The following is a 21,373-nucleotide window of genomic DNA, read 5'->3' as shown; positions in this document are numbered from 1 at the left end:
GTTTGCTTCTGGTCTATATGTGTTTCACAGGTTCGGCGAAATGTCAAAGAGGAAACAAAGAGGAGTAGATGCAGATGGTATCAGGGGAGGAGTACTAGTGTATAGAACAGCTGTGGAGTGACGGGTAAGAAGAGTGGGTAGTAAATGTGGGGCACAAAATAACTAGGGGACACGTCATCATGTAAGGCAGATGACCAGCAAGAACTTTAACATATCTTGTCTGAGTACGAGTAACCATTAGTGCACTCTTATGGTGTGCCCAAAGACCTTTGAACCCTGTCTGCTAAGGAACATGAGGTATGTCAAGGGGGGTGGAAGGAAGAGAATTACCCAACAAAAGTAGAGCATATATTTTGTGGAAATAAAAGGGGAAAGGTTGGATACAGAATGCTTGCAGGAGTTAAAGTTATCAAGAAGGAGATGTGGAAGATGCAAAAGAAAGGCTATAAATGACTGTTAATGGACTATGTTCCCGGAGAAGGAAAGAGAGGGACAAGAATGCTAGTGCAAGATGGAGGAAGGTATATCTAGAAATATTTCACGGTGGGTGGTATATAGAGGTACTTTTGAAGATGACAGTGTGGTTGTGAGACCTTATTATGACATGAAAAGAGATAAAGTGGAAAAAATAATAAGATGTGTGATGGCATTAGAATGGGAAAGGCATACATGTGATAGAATGCAAGGGGCATGGGATTCTTATGACATTAAACAAATTAAGCAGGTTATGTGGGAAAGTAGAATTTAAAATGAAATTCAACAAAGTTTAAAAAAATGTATGAATGGGCAGATGTGCTAGATGTATGAAGGGAAAACTGTGGGAGAGCAGTTTATGTTTAGCAGACAGAAATGTAAACAGGTAAGTAGGTTGAATAGGATATTAGTTGATGACAAATCTTTATGAGGTGGCACTTGAGATATATATTAAAGAGGAGTGTTTTATCATTTGTTTGGTTACACTGTTATGCAAAGGGAGAAAAGAAGGATTAGAGAGCTTGAGACAGAAATCAAGTTGATGGAGAGGTGCAGATCAGGTAGAGTGGTTACAAAAGCTGACTCAGGATATAGCCAAAAGGAATACATCAGAAAAGGGGGCGGTATGAAGCAAAGAAAAGGCTGGAATTAACACTGCTTGGAGAGGAGAATTGATGAGATATCAAGAATGCCCAAATAGATGGAGAAAAGATCATACTGGGGAAATAGAAATGGAGCTGCAGCAGAAGCAGCTGGACAATGAGGAAGAGGAGGAGCAAATAGTGAAAGAAAACGATGTCCAGGATAGACGGGATTAATGTGCTACAGGAGTAGTAAGAGGAATTAGTACAGGAAAAGATATAGGCAGATGCTGAACAGAGTGGAGGCAGAAGGATTAAATAAAGGGAGGAATTAACATTAAATTATTAGAGTGCAAACTCTAGGATTCTAAGAAGAGATTATGGGTGACTGCAGTAGAAATAGAGAAAGGTAGGAGGACTACTAAGAATACAGAGATAAACAAGGAATGTTTAATTGTGTGAGAATGTGTATGCATGAAGAGAAGCAGGTGGGGCAAAGTTTAAGGAATATAAATGGCCAAAACCCAAACAGGAAGATAAAGAACAGAGGCATAAATAAGTGGCCACTTGAAAGTCTGCAAGTCTTTAAACTCAGGTAAATTAGGTGACCAGACTGGTTTCTAAATGATTACTACAAGTTGATGAGAATGCAGATAGCAGACTATATCATAGGTTTGTTTAGTATAAGAGGGAAAGAATAGGTACAAAAATGAATGTGGCAAGCAAAGATGGCTGTTTTAAACAAAGGAAAGGGGAAATGAGGACCGAGTAAACCACAGACCAGTTTCTTCATGCAATAGTGATGCAAAAATTATGGTTAGAATATATGCAGCAAGACTTATTCATTACCAAAGTTAGGAGAATCACAAGTGGGTTTTGTGGAAGGTAGGTCATTTGTAGTCCATTGGAGACTGTTAAATTTAATGAGCTGGCATAAGACTTAAAAGATAAAGGGATGGGTGGTACTTATGGATATATAGATGACTTGTTATTAAATAAGTTGAGACTTTATGATAATGACCGTAAAGCAGATATTGCAGGAAGGAAGGGTGCTAAAGATTATTAAAGTGCAATATATGAAACCACATATCCATGTTTATACAAATTGTGGGCTGTCATATAAGGTGAAGGGCAATGCAGGGATGTTTGTTTTCCCAGGTATATTTCTTTCCTTTTGCAGAAATTACCCCGCAGAATAGACATCTGGGGAATGTGAGGTAAGCAGAGTAGTACAAGCTTGTTTGTGGATGACTTTATGTTGTTATTATAATGATACCTCAGGTGTTAGAAGATTTTTGAGGAGTTTAAAAAGAATCAGACAGTGTATCATCCCAGGAAGTCCATAGTAGTAGAGATAGGAAGAGGAGGGGTACAGTATCTGGTCACATTGTCATAGCAAAAAGGGGGAGGGATATGTATGGGTACAAACCGTCGTGAGACAGGTTAGTTTTACCCTACTGATGATGTGTTGTTGCGATAGTAATCCTGCTTAGTACGAGAGGAACCGCAGGTTCAGACATTTGGTGTATGTGCTTGGCTGAGGAGCCAATGGTGCGAAGCTACCATCTGTGGGATTATGACTGAACGCCTCTAAGTCAGAATCCTGCCTAAACGTAACGATACCACAGTGCCGCGGATCTCCGGTTGGCCAGGGATAGCCGGCCAGTGAGGAGCGCCGCTCGTCGCTGGGTCGGAGCGCAGACAGAAGGGGGCCGCCTCTCTCCAGCAGTGCACCGCACGTTTGTGGGGAACCGGGTGCTAAAATCATTCGTAGAGAGATTAGGGGGAAAATAGAGAGGAGTTAAGGGGCACAGTAAAAGGAATGTTGGACAAATAGACAGTAGGGTGAAGACACTGACCACAACTTGAAGACCAGAGTTGGTCAGAGTGATTGATGGCATTACTGTTAGTAATCTGCATGTTGAGATATGTAGAAATTAAACTAACTGGAGCATAGATATGGGAAATATAAAATGTCTGTGATGGATTTGTATGGAGAGGTCAATGAAACAGTACAGGTAGGGAAAGAGAGAGGACCTGCAAGGTAGTAGGAGAGTGGAGAATGCCTGAGTATAAGATGTGTGCTGTGGCAGAGAATGAAGCACAAAAACTGAGATGTTTGGAAAATGACTTGTGGTTAGCTGGAAGATTTGGGAGAATAATGATAAGAAGAAGAAAAGCTTTTTTAAGGAAGTGGAGAAGTCAACACAGGCAGGAATGACAAATTTGATAAAGGGGAGGTGAGAGTGCGAGAACCAAAGGGACTATAATCAGAGATGTACTAGGTCAGAGGCAGAAATAAGTATTAAGAAGCATGTTGACAGAATGGGATGAAAAAGGGCATATACAGACAGACAAACAGACACTTAGCTATAGATATAGATAGATAAACAGATGCAAGAAGAAGGGGAGAGAGGATGATGTATGTCCTTTGGAATGATGAAAGAGATTTGGATTAAAAGCAAGAGTTTAGCATCTGGAGTAGTAATAAGGAGAGTAAATTTGGAGAGAAAAGATAAATGTCAGAGAGAAGGCAAGGAATGCAGTAGATGAAGGAGTAGCAATTGGGAAGTGGAAAAGAAATGAAGATAGGGTAGATGCACAGAGACGTGGAAGAGTAAATTGTAAGCTTTAACAAGGTTAGTAAGAGATGAGTAAAGGAAAGTAGGCATGGGAGAGTGATAAGAAATGAGTAGAGGCATGGAAGGTGGTAAACGTTTTAAAAGTAGAGTTGGTGAAATATCAACTTTTAAGGCTTCTACATCTATGATAAAGGACCACAGTGGCTTTAGAAGGGAGTCAGTTAGAGAGACCAGAATGCTGTAAGGATAATGAAAAAGAAGTAGGTAGCATTCATACATGATGGGGATGTAAGGGGTTCTAGAAAGAAAGGCACGCAATGATAACTGTGTGGTATAAGCTAGATATGGACAATGTGAAGGGGTGATGGATGTTGTGTTTGTTTGGATTAGATGAAGAGCAGAGGTTATGGAGAAGAGAAGAGAAGAGAAGAGAAGAGAAGAGAAGAGAAGAGAAGAGAAGAGAAGAGAAGAGGTTATGGAGAAGAGAAGAGAATAGAAGAGAAGAGAAGGGAAGAGCAGAGGTTATGGAGAAGAGAAGAGAAGAGAGCAGAGGTTATAGAGAAGAGAAGAGAAGAGAGCAGAGGTTATGGAGAAGAGAAGAGAGCAGAGGTTATAGAGAAGAGAAGAGCAGAGAAGAGAGCAGAGGTTATGGAGAAGAGAATAGCAGAGGTTATGGAGAAGAGAAGAGCAGAGGTTATGGAGAAGAGAAGAGCAGAGGTTATGGAGAAGAGAGCAGAGGTTATAGAAGAGAAGAGCAGAGAAGAGAGCAGAGGTTATGGAGAAGAGAAGAGCAGAGGTTATGGAGAAGAGAAGAGAAGAGAGCAGAGGTTATAGAGAAGAGCAGAGAAGAGAGCAGAGGTTATGGAGAAGAGAATAGCAGAGGTTATGGAGAAGAGAAGAGCAGAGGTTATGGAGAAGAGAAGAGCAGAGGTTATGGAGAAGAGAAGAGCAGAGGTTATGGAGAAGAGAAGAGCAGAGGTTATGGAGAAGAGAAGAGAAGAGGTTATGGAGAAGAGAAGAGAAGAGAAGAGGTTATGGAGAAGAGAAGAGAAGAGCAGAGGTTATGGAGAAGAGAAGAGAGCAGAGGTTATAGAGAAGAGAAGAGCAGAGAAGAGAGCAGAGGTTATGGAGAAGAGAAGAGATGAGAAGAGCAGAGGTTATGGAGAAGAGAAGAGCAGAGGTTATGGAGAAGAGAAGAGAAGAGAGCAGAGGTTATAGAGAAGAGAAGAGCAGAGAAGAGAGCAGAGGTTATGGAGAAGAGAAGAGCAGAGGTTATGGAGAAGAGAAGAGGTTATGGAGAAGAGAAGAGAAGAGAACAGAGGAGGGAGATGTTATTAATGGTGGCAAAATTGTAAAGAGGTGGAAAGCAAGGGATTTCAGTAGTATAAAGGGAAAAAAGTGCAGCAGATTCAGCATGTAGCACTGAGTAGAGGTGATAGGAGCAGGGTTAAAAGACTAATGCAGAAATTGGATATTATTTACAGAGGCAGTCAAGACAAAGTAGTCAGAAGAATGAAAAGAGAAGCTATCAGGATCAGTACTATAAGTTGAAGGGGAAGTAGTTTTTTTAAAGACAGGGAGTGGGAGTAGGGATACATTTATGTTATGTAAAACAAGACTAGCTATATGCAGCAGATGTATCTAGGTTAACAATACTACAAAATGTAATTTGTGTTTATTAAATTAAACAGATGAAAAAAATGGAAAGTTGCAAGATGGATAGGTTGAGCCAACATGCTTAGATGTAAAGTATAAAAGTTATGTACACTAGACACAAGTAAAGTAGACACAACAGTAGACTACTTTCTCCTCCACCATTTAAGTCATCTGGATCAGCCCCACTAGTCACGCCTCACACAATGTCAACAAAGACTTGAAAGGGATGAATGTAATAAAACTATATGTTAGACTTCCTTATAGTAGCAGAAGTTCATTGAGGATTTCTATCTTACAGTAACAGATGGCCATTGTGGATTTCTACCTTTAGTAACAGAAGATCATTGTGGATTTCTACTTGATGACCAGAGTTGCAAAACAGTTGTGTTAATGGTAGTGAATGGAATACCCCTGGCACATTCGATTATCATCAAGCACATTTGAACAGACAGTGAAATACTGCTTTCACTTTTGCTTTAGGTACTTCTCCTCCACCATCTGCTGTGTGCCTGTGCCCCTCTTTATTTCCAACAACAAGGCAAACAGGAGATAGGGCATCCAATATGGCACCATCCTGGAAGTAGGGGAATTTCTTCTGTTAACTTCTTCTCTTGCCAATGGTGGACAGTGACATCAGTGTGGTTTGTGTGCACATCCTACCAACTGCACAGTCCACAGACTGTCTGCTCTTTCCTAGGATGTTTTGTCTATATATACAAGAATTCCCCTCCCCCAGTCTCTGCCAGATTCTGTAGCTGAGCAGGAGGCCCACCCTTCCCTGTATGGGTAAACTGAGCTAGCATTTAAACCCTTATTCCCACCTCATCTCAGCCAGACTCTCGAGTGTCTAGGCCATTCAGATTTTCTGAGACACAGACATTGCTCCAGCCCTCTGCGCTATTCTGCCAACTAACAAACTTTAAAATACTTGGATAAATGTAGTTAACAAAGGATGCATATTAAATCTTGATGAGCAATTTTTAGAAAGTAGGATTTAAGAGACATATGTGTAAATCTGTTTTTTTAATTCTTTTAATGAGACTCCTCAATTCAGATGCGTCACCGTTTATTAAAGACTGAAAGTTATTTACCCAGATGAATTCATACCATTGCAAAATCAATGTAAAGCCTATGTTCTTGTATTCCTAGTGCTATGCATTTATATCAGTTGCCATTGTTAAATGTGTATGTTTCCAGTGTACTTAACAAAGCTAAAATAAACAGATTTTGTTTTAAAAACGGAATCTGTTTGGAAGATGTACTAGCAATTAAATTACCTTACCTTGATCAGGACAAAAGCCCCACTTGCGGTCATTATCGAAGCTGCCAGTAGTTGCACACCAAAGCTTCCCATCACTGCGCCCAGAAGTGGTACATGAGTCAAACTTTTCTCCAAGGAAAATAAATGGGAATTGGCAAGGAGCACCCTCAGCATTGCCACCAACTGTAGAAAGGGCTGTCAAATGAAAAAAATCAAGTTCAACTTTTCAGTTATATAACCTAACTTCTGTATGCAAGTATGCTTGTAACTTCAGTCTAAGATGTTCAAACTTCATTTAAGGAATGTGCAGGACTAATGAGAGAAGTAACACATAAGAGTACAACATTTGACTTGGGATATGGTAAAAATCAATTAACCAGTGATAGTGAATTTCCATTCCTCCTGAGTTCTGAGTACTGAAAAAATAATTAAATGAGGTTAGAGAGAGGCAGTCCCCTACACGGTTAAGTGGAGAGATCTGCACCCACAGAAATTATGTTCTACAGTAATTATGTGGGTGCAATTTCAACTAAGCTTTTAGTATATCCTGAGGTGCCAACAAGAGAATCTGTTTATTCCTTTTCCAAACTGTTCAAATTAAAATGTTTGTAATTATTCAGACATGCACTCATACTAAATAAATGTTTATAATTATTCAGAGATGCAATCATGCTAACTAAATACAATTTCCTTCACATATGAAAATGTGTGCTTTTTTTCTGGTTAAGAATGGAGATCTTGATTTACTTTCCCTTTCCTTTTTTCCTTTTCCTTTTGTTTCCTTTCTGATGAAAGTGTCTCAAAAACTGAATACATCTGTTAGCAATAAAATTGTGGGAGTTCTGCTATGGTAGTCAAACACCATGAACAAACCTGCTATGCAATCCAAAACTTAGTTTTCTGAATCACACTGGTCTTTGAGTTTTTATTTTCTGTTAAGCAGGTCTCATTGCTTACCAAGCACTTCCAGTGGCTTATGTATTTATATGACAAAGCATCAACTGGATCCAGCAGCTTATGCATTTATCACACAAAGAATCTGCTGGATCCAGTGGCTTATATATTTTTCACACAAATAATCTACTAGATCTAGTAGTGTAAGCATTAAGCACAAAAATTATGTGCTGGTTCCTGTGAAAGTGTTATTTTCCTAGAAATCAAAAGCCAGATGCTTACATTACAATACAATGCAGAAAAAGAAGTTATGTCTTACCACAACGTTCCATCTGTATTGTTGATCCTCGTTCAGTCATTACGTATGGGTATCGGTTCCAAGCTCGGAACCAAGCCGGCCATTTTCCAAGCTCGCATCAGCTTCAAACTCTCGAGCTAGACTCTTACCCACAACCCCCCTCTCCCTGTTACATCAGATTGAGTTTGCAAGTCAAAGAAGGTAGAAGCTACCTCTGGTCAAATATCCTAAGAGAACAGGATGGTGAAATCCACTAGAAACCACAGGAGGGGAAGGAGGGAGGGTCGCAATGACTGAACGAGGATCAACAATACAGACTGAATTATATGGTAAGACATAACTTCTTTATCTGATATTGTTAATCCTCGTTCATTCCTTACACATGGGACAGAGTCCCCAGCTATCTCTATTCCTGGGAGGCTCTCATGGAAGGACATTCCTGAGCACCATAGAACCAAAAGATGCTCTTCCTCTGGAGGCCAAATCCAATTTGTAATGATTGATGAAGGTATGAGGTGTAGCCCAAGTTGCAGATGCACAGATGTCATGTAAAGAAGCTCTGGCATGGAAGGCAGCAGAAGTTGCCACTAACCTTGTTGAATGAGCTTTCATGGTAGTAGGCAACAAGATATTACACTGTGTATAAATAAAGGTCACACAGTCCTTCAACCATCTAGCTAATGTGACCTTAGCAACAGCAGATCCTAATCTAGGTCCAGAAAAGGCCAAAAATAACTGATCAGATTTACGAAAGGGTTTAGTCCTTTTTAAGTAAAAATGGATTTGCCTGTGTATATCTAAGGTATGTAGGCAATACTCTCCTCTGTTTGAATGATTGGGAAAGAAAACTGGCAATTCAATGGCTTGATTAATGGACATTTCAGAGATCACTTTAGGCAGAAATGACAGATTAGTTCTCGGAGACACTCTATCTCTATGAAAAATCAAGTATGGACTCTTGATACATAAAGCTTGAAGTTCAGAAATAGTTCTGGCAGAAGTAATAGCGACCAAAAACAAGGATTTCCATGACAAATATTTGAGGTTGCAAGAAGAGGCTGGTTCAAAAGGTGACATTTTCAGAGCTTGTAGAACTAATGATAAATCCCATGGTTGAATAGGTTCTCTAAAAGGTGGTTTCAGATGATTCACACCTTTTGTGAAGATCTTGCACAATTTATGGGACATAAGAGAGGAATTTTGGACACCCTCATGAAAATTAGAAATTGCAACCAAATGAACTCTAATGGTAGAGGTCAATAGACCCGATTGAAACAGGTCGGCCAGATAGTCTAGTATTATCGACACTGGTGCTGAAAAGGGATCTACTTGTTTATCTTTTGGCCAACAGATAAATCTTTTCCACTTGCTCAGATAAGTAATTCTAGTGGAAGACTTATGAGAAGCAATGAGAATATCACGTACTGGTAAAGAAAGATCATTCTGCCTGGCAATCAAGGGAATTGGGAGTAGCCAAGCCATGAGCTTCAGGCTGTTCAAGTTGGGATGAATCAGGTTCTGTGGGTGTGAGATCAACTCTGGGGTTGGATGGAGAATCCATGGTCGATCTAGTAGGTGAGGCCAAAGGAAGGGGAACCAAATCTGTCGAGGCCAATATGGTGCTATGAGGATCACCTTGCTCTTCAACCGACGGGCTTTCTTCAGAAACTGGAGAATGAGGGGAAAGGGTGGAAATGCATAAAGAAGACCCGAGTGCCAATCATGGACTACAGTGTCCCTGGGTGACTGTCCCAGAGGGGGAATCAGGGCGAAGTAGTTGCTGCATTTGTAGTTGGTCGGGGATGCAAAGAGGTCACAGCAAGGATGGCCTTAGTGGTGGAAAATCTCCGCCACTATCAAGGGATTCAGAGACCACTCATGAGGTTGAAGAATGCACCTGCTGAGTCTGTCTGCTATCACGTTGGAACTCCCGGGAATGTGCGTTGCTAGAAGAAAACGGTTGGTAGCCATCGCCCATTGCCATATCCTCATGGCCTCTCGACAAAGGGGGTAAGATTTGGTTCCACCTTGCTTGTTGATGTACCAGACCACCGCCATGTTGTCTGATTGAATCGCAATTGTACAAGATGGCAGCAGGGGATGGAATGCTTGCAACGCCAGAAGCACCGCCCTCAGCTCTAGAACATTTATATGCAGATGGGCCTCCAGTTGGGACCAAGTGCCTTGGACTGTCTGTCCCTGACATAGCCCCCCCCCACCCCATCAGGGAGGCATCAGCGGTCACTGTGGCCTTGGGTTGCTGGGGGGAGTAGGGGCAAGACCATTGTGAGAGATTGTGTATCATCCACCAATTTAAATCCTGTTTGCACTGTGGGTTACTCGAATCATGGCTGACAGAGGATGCTGAAAAGGATACCATTAGGTGAACAGTAGCCATTGTAGAAGCCTCATGTGAAACTTGGCCAGGGGAACAATGGTGATGAAGGCTGCCATGGAACCCAAAAGCTGTAGAACCGAGTGAGCCGTGGATTTTTCCTTCGAAAGGATTGGAATTAGTTGTTGCTTTACCTTAGAATTCTGTGCTCTGGAATAGCAGCTCTGCAGTTTTTTGTGTCCAAGATAACCCCTATGAATTGTGTCAACTGAGATGTGGTGAGATTGGATTTCTGCCAGTTTATGGTTATGCCTAGCTTTTGAGCAGCGAGGAAAGAGTATGCCAGGGCTTTTTCCAGTAGATGTCTAGTGGGGGCAGAAATGAGCCAGTTGTCTAGGTATGGAAACACCTGTAATCCTTGAAGTCACAAGTGAGCTGTGACAACTGCCATGCACTGCACTTTGTGAACACCCTGGGGGCTGTAGAGAGTCCGAAGGGCAGTACTCTGAACTGGTAGTGACTGGCTCCCGCACAGAAGCACAGAAATCTTCTTGATGGCCTGTCCACCTTTATGTGGTAGTACGCATCTTGAAGATCTATAGAGCACATCCAATCATCTTTTTCCAAAAGCGGGAGGATAGACTGTATTGTGACCATCCGGAATTTTTGTACTCTCACAAACTTGTTCAATACACTGAGATCCAAAATTGGTCTCCAGTCCCCGGTTTTCTTTGGCACCAAAAATAGTCTTGAGTAGAATCCGGATCCTGTCTGGTCTGGAGGGACTATTTGGATGACTCTTTTTCTTAGCAGGTTTTCTATCTCTAGTGCTGCTTCTTCCCTTTGACTGGGTGGAATGTCGAGAATATTTTTGAAGGGACAGGACAAAGACTGAAGGGGATATGATAACCTATGGTTATGATCCTTTGCACCCAAGAATCGGTGGTGATGGTTAGCCAGGCAGAAGGGTACAAGGAGAAATGTCTTCCAACCACCTCCAGAGGAAAGGGGTTGGGCCGCTCTTCAGGAGCGCTGGTAAGATTGACCAGGGAAAGAATCCCTGGAACCCTGGTTATGCGGCCCCCTCTGCCCCAAAAGGAGCATCTTCCCAGTGGAGTTTCCCCCTCTGCCTCTGGGGGAGAACTCAGCCTGAGTGTCATGGAAAGGACCCTGAGATTTCTTAAACCATATCTTCCCACTCTTTTGGTTTTGGGAGAAAGCACGTTGAGGGGAAGAATAACAGACACCTACAGCAGAAAGGGTCTTACCGTCCTGTTCACATCTGGCCAGTGTGCTTTTAACTTTGGACCAAACAATGAGGAGGGCTCAATGGGGGCATTAAGAAAAGAAGACTTAAAGGGTTCCACAAAGTTGCACAAGTACATCCAGGCATGTTGTCTCAAGACCACAGCTGAACCCACTGCTCTAGCTGCTCCTTCTGATGCCTGAGCTATCCGTCACATAGAGGAGTTAGATATAGATTCAATAGTGGCCAGCTGAGAGGCCACTTTGTCATGGACCTCATCAGACACGGCACCAGCCAAGGTTTCAGAGAGCTCAGAAACCAGATCCCTTTGAAGCCTGGTGAAATGTGCCATATAATTCAGGGACCTGATAGCAAAGGTCGCTGAAGCAAAGGTGCGCTTCCCTATCCTGTCCAGGGCCCGGGACTCTTTGTTAGGCGGATGGACAGTCTGGCTTTCTTCTTCTGCCAGATCCTTTTTTGTTGTGGCCGCCACCACCAAAGCATCCACAGGAAGACCTTTGGACCAATGGGGATCCGAAGCAGGAGGGGACAAGATCTTATCTGGCCTCCAGGGAATAGCTTTGACTATCAGGAGCCTTCCAAGCATGCTGCACAATGAGCCGGACAAGTTCATCGGCAGGTGGAGTAACGCAGGAGGGAGGGAGGGAGCCGGGCGCAAAAGGCCTGCAGGAATACAGATTCCTCAGAGGTCAGATTAAAGGACTGCCAGTCACCTCTCTGTTTTAGGATTTTCAGGATATCACCAAAAGATACCTCAGAGGGTGACCGAGGGGATCCTTCCCCCCATCAAAATCTGTCTCTTCAGTGAGGGACTCCTCTGTGGAGTCCATGTGCTTCCTCTTATACAAACTTTTCCGGTGGACTACCTCAGCGGGAGAAGCTGGAGAAGTCAGTGGAAAAAGGGATTCCTGAGTGAATATGTCCTGCGGCCCTTGCACCCGCAGTCCGCTAGATTTGACTTGTGAAACCAGTGTACCAGATGAGGGCGGAGGTATAGACAATCCGGTATCGCCAGTAGCAGCGAAAGCCTTCTCCATCAGTTAGAAGGCTGGTCCACCCAAAGAGGAGTGTATGTCTAGGACAGGGGTCACCCCTCCTCCAAGTGGCTCAGCCTGCTGATCCAGAGTCCCCTGGATGGCTGTGGAGCAGCAAGCTATGCATGTCACAGCTGACATCCTGAGTCATAGCAAAACTTTCCTGTCATGAAGGCAACTGCAGTTCCTTAGTGAGATCCATAAAGGGAATAGTGGAAGTGGAAGACTGTGGTATATCCATGGACTTTAAAGGCAATGAAGGAGGAGAATAAGAAGGGGTCTTTGGAGATGGGTGATCACCTCCCAAGGAAGGATAGTTCCTGAGGGGTGGGATACCTCTGGCCAAGAGTACCTGGTCCACAAGACGCAACACATCATGTTCGGAAAAGCTTCTAGTGGACCTCATGGAGACTGAGGGAGAAACAGGCCTGTCCACAGAAGAGGCAGACTCGTTGCCCATCTCATCTGACTGCACCGAGGACAACGGTGCCAAGAGAGACTGGACTACTGTTGTCTGCACCGAAGAAGTCAGGGATTGGTGCCGAAGTGGTTATCAGTGCCAAAGTGGTTGTTGGTGCCGAAGTTGGAACTGACAAAACTGGAGTCAACAATAAAGGCTTCGGTTCCGAGGAAGATCTCTGAGCTGTCAAGGTCTGCGCCGACTGAACGGTCAATGCCAATACAGTGGTAATGGTCTAAACCAAGGAGCCCCTCGGTGCCGATATATAGAAGGCTGCAGGAGAAGACGGAGCTGAAATCACTAATGGAGCTGAAGGCCTTGGTGCTGAAGGTCTAGGCACTGAAAGCACTGGGGCTGACAGAGAGCTCCAGAGCTGAAAATTTTGACTTTTTAGGTTTTGGTTGATGAGAGTCCCCAGCCGGGGATGAAGGCAAAGATTTAGCCTTAGTAGAAATATCCATTTTCTTATGGGCTCTAGGAGGGATTGAGACCTCCAACCCAGGAATAGCCTCTGAAAAGGGAGATTTTAGAAGTCCCTTCAGTATCAGCTTGTTTTTCCTTTCCAACAAAGTTCTATTAGAAAAGTTCTCACAAATAGTACAGGGTGATTCAACAGATAAGTGGGAAGCTCCCAAACAATAAACACACAAGGAATGTGCATCAGAAGTAGGTAGTTTGTGTCCACAATCAGACCACTTAAACCCCGGACTACTTTTTTTATCTGCCATGACAGCAAATTAATTAATAGAAAAATACCAACAATGGTACAAGAGAGTACCCGAAGGTATGAGAGAGAAAAGGGAAAAAGATTACCAACGATGGTAAAGAGAGAATACCTCATGGTAAAAGTAGCAAGGAAAAAGCAGAAAAACCTGAAGAAATTATAAATGCTAGATGCGATAAGAGACAATAAAATATGAACTTTTATGACAGAAAAGTAATTTGTAAAGCAATTAAACAATTGACTGTACTTAGCTCAAGATAAATAGCTTGACACAACCGGATGGCAACACAGCAAATTAAATCTGGGGTAACAGGGAGAGAGGGATTGTGGGTAAGAGTTTAGCTCAAGAGTTTGAAGCTGAAGCGAGCTTAGAAAATGGCCGTGTTCCGAGCTCGGAACCGATACCCATGCGTAAGGAATGAACAAGGATTAACAATATCAGATTATTTCCTTCTCAGAGCATAACTTCAGAATGTGTTTATAAGACTCCAGTTACTCTAACTGTCATACTGCCATAATACAAGGCTGATACATTTTCCTGAAGCTTAAGAAGGAAGACTGTTTTTCTTAGTACAACTCATTAATGTTTTAGCCTTTATCTCTGCCTCTCTCACTCATGCATATATCTTTGCACACTACCATACACTCATGCAGCTCCATTTGGGTGCATGGATGAACACACACACACACACACACAAATACATGCGTGTGCGTGCACACACACATGCATGAACACACATGCACGTGCGCGCACACACACACACACACACACACACACACACACACACACACACACACACACACACATACATATTATTCATTGACATTTGATTACCAGGAAAGTCCGACTGGGTAGGAGCCCATTTTCTGTGGAGGCCAAGGAATTAAAGTTCTAAAGTATTACAAAACATTTTAAGAACAATAATTTTACAGTCTCCAAAAATAATACAAAAAAATACAGCTTAAATAATTATACCAAATTAGACATAATATGAAAATAAACTTATCTATATCTACTATGTTGATATTTTATTACATTTTCTTACATTTTTTGATCAAGTAAAGGTATTTGAGTAATGCAATATTATTTTTTATGGATAACCTGAGTAACAGAAATAGTGTATTTAAAACTCTCTGACAGCAAAGCTAAACTCAAAAAATGAATTCAAAAGTGAGCAGTTTTTTCATCTCAAAATCACAACTGGGAAATGTATTTCACTTAATTTTTCTGCCTTTTCCCTGAAATGGATTCCTTAATACTCTCATTTTAATCTGCAATTGCTATCATTCCATTTTCCTTTTACTTTACTGTTAACTTTCATCTTTTGTGCTTAACTTTATCTTACACCTTCCTCAAATTCCTGCTTATCAAGAGCCATCATTTCACATTTACCAGATTCGTGTACTCAAGTACATGTACCAGCACATAAGTTGTTTATACTATTTCATTGTTTACTCTAATATATTAATAGTCCTGTCAACAAACAGCAAACTTGTATGCATCTGTCTGTATCAAAACTGTTGTTAAATCTATTTCACACAATGAGAAATTCCAGTGTAAACTACAACAGACATTTGACTGACCTCTTCCAATGTTTTAATATCTCTCGGATAACTTTGACCTACTTTATATATGAAGAACTTTGCAATAACTTTGCAAAACTTGCTGTAGATACAAAATGCTCTAGTTATGAATATATACTCCTATTTTTACTATGTATGTGACCACATGAAGGAAGTTAAATCCATTTTTTTTTAAATAATGCAGTTATTAAAAACATACAATATGTAAGCTAAATTTCATTATCAAGGTACTTCATACCAGACAATATAGCAAAAAAAAAAAAAATATATATATATATATATATATATATATATATATATATATATATATATAAATAAAAACTCAGAACATTGTATTGTTTAGAGGCACAAAAAGCATTAAGGAAATGCTGTCCCTCTTCCCTCAAAACATTTAGGTTATTAGTAATGCAAGTAAGACTGGAAGAAGAAACTGGGCAAGTGGGGAAAAAAGTCAAAGTCACTGAATCTATATATGTAGGTACACGTGTATTAGGCAAGACATGGCCAGCAATGAAAAGCAGAAGGCAGTAATAGGTGCAAATGGTCATACTGTAAGCAAAAAGTTATGTGGACAGCAAGTTTGACTAAAGAATAATATAACATATTAATACAAAGTAAGTAAAGGAAATATGCTAAAACAGGGAACCATGACTATATGGACATCATAACAGATACACATTTTATGTGGGGGCGTAATAGATAAAGCAAGAGTAGTGCAGCTGAGAAAGGAACACATTATAGGACAGATTAAGCCAAAGGAAGGAAAGTAGGAAGTAGTAGTGATGGTTATCAAGTTTATGACCCTTTAAGATCGGGAAATGGAATTTTTTTTATTTATAGTAACATAGGAATGATACTAGGCAAATGATCACAGGGACTATAAGATACCTAGCCATATGCACTTTTAAGTGGAAACACTTAAAAGTTCAATGCAGGGCATACATGAGGAACTTGGTTATAATAACTGTTGTTAGGTGATGTGTGTTCTTTATGGAATACTCTTTATGTGTTAACAAGGTAAGCCCACTAGGCACCAATATCTCCTTGAAGGGGCAACCTGGGAGCACTGTCTGGTCAACTGATTACGTGACCTGCTCAGACTTATGACTTGCTCAGAGTCATAAAGTTGGCAAATGGAGGAGGAAGGAATCAAACTGTATACACTGGAGTACAAGAAATAGCTTATTACCACCTTAGAACCTTAATCATCTACTTTGACTACCACATTTATCCTTTGTGGACTGAAATATTCCATTAGACTGGTGGTTCTTTTCAGGTGAGACCCAAGGTGATATCCATATTGACTAGAGGGAATTTCGCCTTTTCATAAGTATTCTGGTATCTTTCATAGACACTTCAGTTACTACCAGGTCAGGCAGACTATTCCTTGGTTTCATGTCCCATTTAATACAGCACATTCAGGAGTGCAGTACCCTCTTTATGCTGCACTACAGTATCAGTAATTGTCAGTATGGAAAATTAATCCAAACACCTGAGTGGTAACAGAACACATGGCCTTTTAATTTTCCAGAGTCAAACAAAGATGAGTGTGCCATCTGCTGAACCACTGACACTGTATATTCCCTGGACATAGGATCATGACCCACCATAGATCATAAGGCCAAAGGCCAAGGTTCACCCTTCCAAAGAGATTGCCATTATACACACATCACTAAAAAGTGGAACTGTAATAATGACCCTTCTTAATGCTGAACTGACTTGCATATTTCAGAACATCTGTGAATCTACTGCTTTGCAACTATTTAATGTGGCTTGCTACATACAATTGTGTTCTGTCTGCTTCGTGTGTGGACTATTAGTCCAGGTTTGCATGAAGTTAGCGATGTGCAAATGTGACAAGCAAAGCTCACCTTGATTTATCTTTCTGAGCTGGGATTATTAGGTTACATCCACAAAAGACAAATGTGAGACTTGAACCTTGATCCACATAGTATATACTGTGTAGATCACCATATTTAGCAGACGTGCTACACACACAAGGGATTCACAGATGTAGTTTATGTATTGTTTATCATAGAAGTACATTACATATTTATTGTATTTATCCATTTCCCGTGTTTGCGCCAAGCCATGCGTCATGCAAATAATGGTATATATGTGTGTGTGTGTATATATATATATATATATATATATATATATATATATATATATAAATATATATGTGTGTGTGTGTGTGTGTGTGTGTATATATATATATATATATATATATATATATATATATATATATATATATATATATACATATAAACAACATTACAAAATAAATGTTTGTACACATTAAAGATTTTTGTACAAGTCTGGATTTGAATCTGCAAGGCACAGTATAGGTGTCTTATCCTTCTTTGCCACAAACAGTTTTGCAGCAAGATTGAAAATCGTTGTGCATACAAGCAAGTCCCAAATCATCCACAGTATTAACAAGACATGTGGCACTAGGACACTTCTGAGTTGTTTGCACATGTGTTAATTTCAGATGAAGTACATTTATGAGCATTGTTTGCAGCAAAGCAGTTTTGTCTTTTCTTTGTATGGTGTTCATTTTTCTCTTACCCGACCAGAAATCTGAGACATGCAGTCTGTAAGGCATTTTTTAACATTGTCCTAAACATATATGAGAAAATGTCAATAAAATACAGTTTCCAACAAAGGCAGGAGGGTTTAGATATTACTGAACAGAAACTGAGACATGTGTGCTGCTTACCTAAATTGAAAACCTTGATACAATTACTTCTATACTTTGAAAGTGTAACCTGGCTGACACACCCACTGGAGGTAAGGGAGTCTGAATTGCTGTTTTGTTCTCTTTCTCCCTACCAGTGATCATTCACAGTTGCAGTCCATTAGCAAAAAACACTGAGGGAGTGCCTACACTATGTTTACATGTGCTACATGGAGCCAAGAATTTGGGATTCAGCAATTCTAATGAGTTTACACCTCATTTGCATCTTCACTATCCTCACAGGCCTGAATCTACACTATAAAAAGGGAATCATGTAGTTAGGGAACCTGAAGGTGAGGAGAACTGTGTATGTGGATAACACAGAAGAAGACTGCTATTACTCACTATTTATCTGCACAGTATACTACTGCTATTGTTATGGGATAATTGAATTTTTCAATTATATACTGGATTTCTTCACATGTAAACAGGAAACATATATATATATATATATATATATATATATATATATATATATATATATATATATCTTAGCAAATTAAACCATTTACTGAAGGCATAGGCATTTTTGTCAGGGCATTGCCCAAGGATGGCCCATAGACACCTCTAGGGGAGTGCTGGGCTCTGTCTAAAATTGTATGTGGAACTTTTCTCCTCAGGCCTCAGCTGAAAATGGGCTCCTAGCCCAGGTGTACATTCCCAGTAAACAAATGGAAAATGAAGTAAATAAAATAAATTAAATAATTTTACTGTCTCAGATACACAAGCCTTACTAACTTTCATCACAAGTGGTACTGTTACAACTGTTTATCTTTACACTCTTCTGTGTTATTTCAGTGAAATGCAAATGTCCTATATTGTCAGTGACACAGAGGTCCTAGACTTTTGGCCCATAGATACCTCTAGGGGAATGCTGGGCAAAAGTAGAGGTGACTGGTGCTTGCATGAAAATTGCTATTCTGTGGTAAATGTATACATGTTTTTAGGACAGTTTGTTTGAAAGCACTTGTAACAATTGACTGATGTATCATTCCTTGTTTGGTACAAAATGTCATTTGCCTGTTGTTTTGCGAGTGGGTGAGCCAAGCAGTCGCAATCAAAAACTGTTTTTACAGAGGTGTGCTTTGCTATTGTTTGCCCAGGTTTTAGATAAAACCTTGGTTTGTCTGTGACTGATATGTTACATCCACACAACTTTTTTTTAATATTTGAATAACTGAAGTTTTCTTTGGGTAATATTGAAAAATTAATATGGGTTATATCTAAGCAGGACTTTTATTTATGTGATATTTATGTTAGTATGCTTTTTCTGTGCTTTGTTAGTTAGGACTATGGCAAGCAAGCATCCCAATCCCCTTCGGTGACTCAGAGAATGACATGATTGTCCAAGCCTTTCATCAGCATGGTGCCTTTCTGCTTGAGAAAGAACATGGGGATAAGTCTGGAAGAATGCAAATTTGGATCCAGATAGTGAACAACGTCAATGCTGTTGGGGAGGGGGTGCAGCTGGACATATGATCATGTGCATCATAGGGCCCCTGACATGATTTCATCAGCCCAGAGGACAGCAGATTTAGTGGCCCATGGACAGCTGACTATTGATAATCCTGCTACACAGCCACCACTGACACCAAATGAAGAGTTCCTGTCCACTGTCAGGGAAAGTACAGTTTTGTACCTACCATAAATGTAGATGTTCGAGTGCTAATACAGCTGCAGTAATCACAGATGGGTTTTCAGCCATCAGGTGGTCCCTCGGTCGGCCGAATTCCAAAGTCTTGGTCCGGCGTCGGTTGTCGTCGCTTACTCTTCTGACGTCAGTGAGGCCAGAGTATATAAGACACAGCCGACGCCATGTTCTTCAGTCTTTCTTGCCCCAGATGTCAGGTGCCCCCAAAAGGAAGGCAATACATAAATAATGCTTATCTACATATACAAGCAATGCAATGTAATCCAAAAACAGTGTAAGCAAGCAAATAAAGCATAGCAGGATAACCCAGTCAGGTAGTATGAAGAGGTTGTTAGGCCCCATGCCTTTACCAAGTGGGGAAGGAGGGAGGGAAACCTGTACTGCAGCTGTATTAGCACTCTAACATCTACATTTATGGTAGGTACAAAACTGTACTATGTTCATTGTGCATACAGCTGCAGTAATCACAGATGGGTAGAGTCCCAAAGCTATGCATAGGGTGGTAGGTACTAGGAGGAACTGGGTTGAGCCAGAATGCCCTGCAAAACAGCAGTGGCAAAGCCTGCTCTTGTTCTGGAATATAAGGGCAGGTGGTAGTGTTTTGTGAAGGTATGTACAGAACTCCAAGTGGCTGCCTCCAAAATATCTTTGGTAGGAACACCTCTGAGGAAGGCTGTAGAGGTGGCTGTGGCCCTGGTGGAGTGAGATCTGATACCTGTAGGAACAGATTTCCCATGATAGGAATAACAAAACCGTATGCAGTGGCCAATCCACTTGGAAATGGTCTGTTTGGTAACTGGTTTCCCTTGAGCCCCTACAGCATAGGACACAAAGTTGCTCTGATTTCCTGAAGGACTTTGTTCTGTCCAAATAATAACGTAGCTGCCTATGGATGTCTAAAGAGTGCAGCAGCCTTTCCCCTTTGTTTTGAGGATTAGGATAAAAGGTAGGTAGGTGTATGGCTTGATTTAAGGCTACCCTGGATACCACTTTTGGCATAAAAGATGGGTTGGTGAAGGGAAACCCAGTCCTGATGGAAGATGAGGAATGGCAGCACCGCCCTGAGTGCCTGTAGTTCAGAAATCCTCCGAGCTGAAGTGATCGCCAGAAGGAAGGCTGTTTTCCAGGACAAATATTGCAAATCTGTTGAGGCAGCTGGTTCAAAGGAGGCAATGTTAATTTTTCTAGTATGTAATTAAGGTCCCAGGCTGGTATTGGTTGCTTCCTTGGAGGTCTTATATTCTTAGCCCCTCTGAGGAACTGTCGAAGAGTGGGTGAGAAAATAAAGGGGGATCCGTGTTGAATTCTGCAGAAATGGCTGAGGCATGTATTTTTATGGAAGAAAATGAAAGTCCACTGTTCAGCAGCTCAGCAAGATACTGTAATACCTGAGACAAGTTCAGTTTTCTAGGGTCCTGGCCTCTTTTCTCATTCCAAGAGCAAAACTGCTTCCATTTTGCGGAATAAGCTTTTCTAGTAGATGGTCTTCTGGCCTCCAAAATGACATCCTGCACCTCCTTGGAGAGTAGGGTCTGTTGTGGTGTTAAGGAATTTTCCATGCAGCGAGGTTGAGTGTTTTCAGCTGACTGTGAAGAGTTTTGTAGTTGTGCTGAGTCAGCAGAAGAGGCATTAGAGGTAGGGACCAGGGAGGAGTATGAGTTAGGCTCCTCAGGAGTGGATACTAGTGTTGCCTTGGCCAATCTGGAGCTATCAGTATCATCCTCGGTTTGTCTGTTCTTGCTTTCAGAAGCACCTTGGGCAGGAGAGGCAGAGGTGGGAATGCGTAAACTGTCCATGTTGTCCAACTGAATGAAAGGGCGTCCACTCTCCAG

The 21,373-nt window shown here is 41.2% G+C and overlaps 1 protein-coding gene across 1 annotated transcript in view; it reads right to left on the bottom strand.

Annotated features, from left to right (window-relative positions):
- LOC122809143 (72 kDa type IV collagenase-like) overlaps window positions 1-21,373 on the bottom strand; it is a 792,577-nt gene that overhangs the window by 360,023 nt on the left and 411,181 nt on the right. Inside the window, exon 8 of the mRNA XM_044080418.1 lies at window positions 6,576-6,749. Within this exon, the coding sequence (XP_043936353.1) occupies window positions 6,576-6,749 (174 nt within the window). The remainder of the gene's footprint in view (window positions 1-6,575; window positions 6,750-21,373) is intronic.

The sequence above is a fragment of the Protopterus annectens genome, chromosome 8.part0 (assembly GCF_019279795.1).
Source record: "Protopterus annectens isolate FY-2018-M chromosome 8.part0, PAN1.0, whole genome shotgun sequence".
Lineage (NCBI taxonomy): Eukaryota > Metazoa > Chordata > Ceratodontiformes > Protopteridae > Protopterus > Protopterus annectens.
The sequence above is the reverse complement of the archived record's forward strand: the minus strand, read 5'-3'. Positions and strand labels throughout refer to the sequence as shown.